This window comes from Crocuta crocuta, unplaced genomic scaffold, assembly GCF_008692635.1.
Source record: "Crocuta crocuta isolate KB4526 unplaced genomic scaffold, BGI_CrCroc_1.0 scaffold118, whole genome shotgun sequence".
Taxonomy (NCBI): Eukaryota; Metazoa; Chordata; class Mammalia; order Carnivora; family Hyaenidae; genus Crocuta; species Crocuta crocuta.
Window position 1 is genome coordinate 11,398,500 of NW_027551558.1, and position 6,418 is coordinate 11,404,917.

General features: G+C 57.1%; 1 protein-coding gene across 1 annotated transcript in view; it reads left to right on the forward strand.

The window, feature by feature from the left end:
- Positions 1 to 6,418, forward strand: part of SIX3 (SIX homeobox 3) — a 17,787-nt gene that overhangs the window by 8,759 nt on the left and 2,610 nt on the right. Inside the window, exon 3 of the mRNA XM_077749199.1 lies at positions 894 to 1,237. Coding sequence (XP_077605325.1) covers positions 894 to 1,237 — 344 coding nt within the window. The remainder of the gene's footprint in view (positions 1 to 893; positions 1,238 to 6,418) is intronic.

Consider the following 6,418-nt stretch of genomic DNA (forward strand, 5'->3'; position numbering starts at 1 on the left):
GAAGCCTCGACCCCCTGGCCAGTTGGAGGAAAGTTTCCACTTGCCCAGACGCGCAGCAGAGGGACGGGCAGGGGGATTATTGACTGCTCTGTCGGAGAGGGGCTTTCGGCAGGGTGGAGAGAGAGACAGAGAGAGAGAGAGAGGGAGGGAGGTCCTGAGTGCCCACGGCCCCTGGTCCCAGCCCTGGGTGCGGTAGCCCTGCGCTGCACCCTCCCACCTGCTCAGCCCTTCCACCGCTGGGCACTGCTCGGGGAGCCTACGGACCCGGGAAGGGAGGGAAGCAGTCCTTGCCATCCGGTTCTCATTTCCACGCATTGCAAAAACCCAGGAGGAATCCACAGTGTCATAGGAAGGAAACTGAACCTGGGTCTGCCGCAAAACGAAAAAGGTCGGTGGCCACCGTGGAGCAGGCCTTCTTCCCCCAGCATTGCAAACGGCCTGGCCGGGAGCAGGAAAATCAGGCTGGGAGCAGAGAGGCCTTGTGTGTGTGTGTGTGTGTGTGTGTGTGTGTGTGTGTGTGTGCAGGTGCTGGCCCTCATGCCTCAGTCAAGGAGCATCCCCTTAGTACACTAACTTGGGAAGTCACCAGGAGCCGCAAAGTCTCAAAGTTGGCTGGGCTTGACGGGTCAGCGGCCTTGGGCCTGGGGGAAGTCGGGGGAAAAATAACTAGAGGGAAAGAGGGAGGAGGAAGGGGCCAGGAATGGAGGGAAGGGGGATAGGAGGAAGTTGGGTAAAAGCCCAGGTAAGGAGCCTGTGTCCCTCCCTGGCGCGCAAAGGCGCTGGGCCCGAGGCACCGCAGGGAGCAGAGCTCCCACTGCTGCCGGCTGCCGGGGGCTGGAGGCCGGGCGTGAGCTCCCGGAGTGAGCCGGTGTGTTTGCCGATCGGTGGCCCAGGCCTGAGCCCCGCGCCCCCTCACCCTTGCCCGGAGAGCCAGGTTTTCGCCCGAGAGGGGGAGCTCCCCGGGACCAGGGGAAGGCCTCCTCGGAGGAACTCAGAGACTCGAGGCTCGGGCGGCGGCGGCCCCGGGCGGCAGGGGCAGACGGAGACCGCTCTGCACCCGCCCCTGCCTTCTTCTCTCCTTTCTCTCTGGCTCCTCTTCCCCACTTTTTCCGCTTCCGGCTTCTCGGTTCTCCCTTCCCCTGCTCCTGCGCTGCGCGCAGGGATCCAGAGAGCAGAGCCCGCGGGTCCTACTCGGGAGAGGCTGCGGGTGATCACCCCGCAGCTCTGGGCGCGTTTGGTGGGGAGCTGGGACAGGAGGCACTGCGGGGACCCCCCGCGCCCGGCAGCCGGCCCAGTCTGAAGAGACCCAAGGGCCGGGGGAGGACGGGGCACCCTGTCCGTCTCCGACTTGAGCTCCTTCGGGACGCGGCATCCGGAGGCCTCCCCAGGCCTCCGGCCTCCGGCTCTACCTCTCCTCTGGGCCCGGCTCCGAACTGGGAAGCTATGGGAAGCTCCAGAGAGCCCCGGGAAGGAGAGAGGAGAGCCGAGCCCCCGCGCCGGGGAGGCTCCGCGGCGGCCCACGAGCAGCCGGGGGCTTGGGGTGGGGCGCGAAGTAACGAGCGCAGAGAGCAGAGTCGGGGTGGTGGCCAGGGGCGCGGGGCCGGGGCCGCGGGGAGGCCGCTGGACGGAGCTCGGTGGCGGGGCCTCTGTGTCAAGGGCTGGTGCCNAGAGCAAACCGAAATCAGGATACACCATCATACACACACACACACACGTACACATACGTCCACCCCAGCCAAAAATATATTAAAAACCAAGAAAAGATAACAAATGAAACGCAAACTGTCAACAACCCCAACCACCATCTACCACCACGGCCACCCCAAAGGACCGCGACGCCGACAGACAGTCACAAACGCTGATGTTGCGGGCAGAAAGCATAAAAGAGGTGACAATTGTATACTTTCTAGGACAAGCACGGCTTCTCCTTTCGGTTCCCACGGACCCGGCACCCCACCTGCATGACGATTTATTTGTATCTGGGAAAATATTCTCTCTAGTTTAAAACGATTTAAAAAGAGTCGACTATACAAAAACCGACCGCCACCACGACGACAAGATGACAAAAGCAAAACAGACAAAAAGAGGAAAAAAAAATAAAACCGCCATCTCCGTTCGGAATTTGTTAAAAAAAAAAAAAAAAGAACTCCTCGAGAGGGAAATAGCAAATGTTTCTCGCCTTTTGTTGCTCGCTCTCTCTTTTTTCCTCTCTCGCTCTCTTTCTTTCTCTGTTTTTAAGTCCAAGTATTGGTCAAACAAGATGCAATCTTCTGTTTTTTGTTCAGCAGACAATCATTTTCTTCGTAAGCACCTTTTTCTCTCTACTCTGTCACTGCCTGTGTGGGTACTGGTTATAAATGTGGAAAAAGAATAGTTATGACTGTAACAGATTTTTATTTTTATTTCAAAATTTTATATGAATTATGTATATCTTAATGATCGGTCATTTTCCCAGTTTGTAATATATGTGTAGAAATTGCCTGTATATGATATTGCTTTTTCTCCTCTTCCTTTTTCATTCTCTCTCCCCCCTGCCTCCGCCCTCCCCGCTCACCTGTCTCTTTCCTTTTGGGGGTTCCCCTCCCACTCGGTGTTCCTGGCGTCGACTCGGCAGTCGAGGCGTGGCGTGGCGGGCTGGGTTAGGCAGAGGGACCCCGGTCGCTAGCAGCAGCGGAGAGTGAGACTGTAGTATTCTTATGCAAAAGCTATTCCAAGTATTTCTTAGCTGCTTTGGAGATATCTCTCACTCCCCGTAGGGCGCTTTTACTGTTATCTTAACTGCGTGTTTATCTATATGTAAAAACTTTCTAAAGCAAATACAGTATTCTCCATTTTCTTATCACTCTGGGAGACTGGTGTTTTTGTCTGCCCCTGGGCGCAGCCCCGGGGCGCAGCGCCCGGCCTTCACTTCCGCTCGGACTGCGACTCTGGAGCTGGGGCAGAATTTTAAGGCTGGGTATGGGCTTTTTCAAGGAGGTGGGGACGGGGTGGTGGGAAGGTGGNGTGTGTGTGTGTGTGTGTTTAAGGGCGAACACAGAAGGTCACCAAACCGACCGTTCACCTATCCAGAGCAGAGATGACAGCCTTTATCTTCTTTCTGTAGGGTGGAGGGGGGGTGGTTGGCAACGATAGCCATGGTCCGGAGGGTAGAGAGAGCAAAGGAGGAGGGAGTCTGAGGAGTTTAGGGCCTAGAATCGTGATGGACCTTCTCCTCACCACTCAGTGTGACCGTCTGACTTGCTTACGGACCTCCATCGGTCTCCTTGAAATTTCTTCCTGTCTTTTGGGATCAAGTGGCGTCTCTCTCTAGCCCCTAAGGTATTTCAGTTGGTTTACACTTTAAAACGAAAACCGAAAACCCACCGCCTTTTGCTAACCAGGTTCCCGCGGGCCCCAGGCCTCCCCGCCCCACGCCAGCCCCCACACTTCCCTGTCATGGAGTGACTCCNCGAGGAGCCAAAGAGGTAATTTCAGAAAACTTGCCTTCACTTGAAAGTCTAATTTCCAAAGGGAGGAGGATTAGGGAGAAACGTGCCTGGAATTTCTCGACCGGTTCCAAACTAATTTTGACTTCCGATTTCCTTTTGTCCCCAGCCCCTGTCTCACCACGGGGTTTACAACAGGGCCTGGCTGGGCAGAAAGGCCGCCAGGCCCACTGGTCCCCTGTGCGCGCAAGTGGGCCCAGGACAAGCTTGCCTGCGGGGGAAGGTGTCCGTGTGTGTCCTTACTTAGACCCAGGGCATCCAGAGGACCTCGAGAGCTTCCAAGTTCTGAGGCCTGGCGCGAAGTGTTAGACTCTCTGCAGGCATTCACTGGCCCTGGGAAACATGCCCCATGATGCCACATTTCAGGCACTATTGACCTAGGTGGCACGGATTTGGGAAGGAGCCGCTGGATTCTACCCAGCTTGAGACTCTGTTCTGGTACACAACACGATGCCTGAGATGACGGGCTCGGTCCCCTACCTGCTTTTTAAAATGTACTTGACCCAGAACTTGGGCCTGAAATCCACAGAAGGGGCTGCCTCAGACAGTATAGAGGTTCTGGATGGACCCTACCCGACTGACCAACCAGAGCGAACTGATGGGTCAAGGAAAGGGGTGGCACTGATGGAAAGTGACTCCTGGAGGGACTCTGACTGGTGACCCAGGGGGCAGATGCCTTTTTGTCTGGGGACAGAGGATAAACTCGGGGAGTTAAAATGCCTCCTTCTCTCAACATACCAGAGAAAGAAAGCAAGTTGGGAGTACCCAGTACCCATTTCTCTCTCGCCACTGCAGGAAACAGGCCATCAGACCCCATAGCAACCTTCAGTTTTGGGGGCCTAGGCTCTGTTGGGTGTCACCTGCTACCTTTCTGTCTTCCTATCTAGCATCCATCGCTCGCTCTCATCTCCTGTGTTTCTACTCAGGTCTGTACAAACACCAGTACTCTACTCTGCACTTTCTGGCCTCATCTACAGATTCTCTGCAGGAGAGGTATGAGTGCTTGTTGTAAGTGGTGAGGATGTGTGCAATTCTGAATGCTGGGGTTCCACCGTGCAACCAGGGTCTGCGTATAAAGGTGTGTGTGCGCGTGCGCATGCACATGTTTGCTGCACATGTGCGTATACTGCGTCAGTGTGTCCAGTGTGTGTTTCCTTCTATATTGCCTAGATTGTAAGTGTTTGTGTGTAGCTGGGCAGTTCCTGTGTAGCTAGCTCTGCGACGTGGCTCCGGGACAACTATAGGATGCTGTGTGTAGGGCCGCCTTCCCACGTGCGGTGGACACGTGTCTCGTGGGTCTCCATTCCGGTGGACTCCCTTGTTCTAGGCAACCCTGGGGTAGGATTCCCAGGCTGCCCACCCCTAACTGACCTTCCTCTGCCCTTAGGGAATGGGGGCAGGGGTCATCACTGGCACACTCTGGCCAGAGGGCAGAAGGGAGTTGGGCCCTTTGGCTTCTCGGTCTGCCTTTTACCCCGTCACTGCCAATATGACATTGGATTTGGCCCCTGCCCCTTTAAATATGAGAGTGAGAGAAAAGAGGCCCCTTTCCAGCCAGATCTCTCCTTTTATGGGCTGCCTGCCCATTCTCTTTCTGGGTCCCTTAAAGCCATGGCCAAGGCAGTCAACATCCCAGGGGCAGCCAGGGCAGAGCTCGAGGGTGGCGAGGGTGGCGTCCCACTGAAACCCTGCTGGGGGAGAAGCCAGTGTAACCACCGTGCCCAGCCCCCCACAGCCTGGGAACCCTGTGGACTGTGCCCTGGGGAGAGAGTACGTACGTACTGGTGTGTGCACTCCCGTGAGCCTTGTGAGGCTGGGCAAGCAGGCCCCAACATTAATCATCCCTCCTGCCTGTCTGGCCCCGGGACAGCCCATGGGTGGGCTCCCCTCCTCCGTGTGCACCCTGCTCTGTGCACGGCGCACGTCCGCCTGGTGCCCTAGCCAGAGCACTTGAGTCTTCCCTGTGCGCGCTCGGCCTCTGTGTACCTGGGCTGCCTACTCTGAGGATAAGGGGCTTCAAGAGGAACTGCCAACCTGGGGATATTCTCTGACTCCTGCCTCCCTCAGGGAAAAACAATGGCAATCCAGGATTTGCACGGGAAGGCTGAAGCTGCCGAATGGGAAGCCAAGCTGGAAAAATCTGTACCAAAGTCACTGGCCTCTCACAGCTGCCTGACTGAGGTTAGAGAGGCCAGGCTACCCCTTCCAGCCTGCTCACCGCTTCTTCCTTGCCCTTCTGCTGGGGCTCTGGTCCTGCGACCCCACCTCGCCCCTTCCCTTGCCCTCCTCAAATCCTACAGAACTGGCTGCCCAGCGCCAACACAGTTGATCATCTCAAGTGAGACGTACAGCTGATTAAAATGAAATGATCTGGAAGCTGCCACAGCATGGGGTGGGGATGCTGATCAATAGTGGAATCGGAGGCGTAGGAGCCCGGCTGGTTCAGGCTGGCCCTCGGGTTGGAGGTGGTGGCACTGGCCAGGGCTGGCTGGACTTTGGGTGTAGGGAGGGCTCCAGGGAGGCCATGCAAAGGCCAGGCCCACGCCTAGCTGGGCCACATCGGGGTGGCACATGAACCCTACTGTGGGTGGTGGCAGCAGAGTGGTTCTCTCAGCTTCTTGTGCAAAGAGGACTGACCAGCCAGGCACACTCTGGACCTAGTCCATCACCAGAGTTGCTGGAGCTCAAAGCCTAGTCTCAGACCTGTGGCGCATTGGATGCACTTGGCCACCCTGAGCAGTGGATGCCCCTGTCTCCTGTCCCTCTCCCTGTCTCTCAGTGCCTCTGTGGCCGTCTAGGTCTCTGCCTCGGTCTTTGTGTGGCTGTCACCTGGAGCCCCGGCTGCATCGACTCTTTCCCCGACCCTCACCTATCCCCTGCGTGCCCAAGCACTGAGGATGAGAGACGCCCAGCCCCCGGGGGTGGGCGCCCCC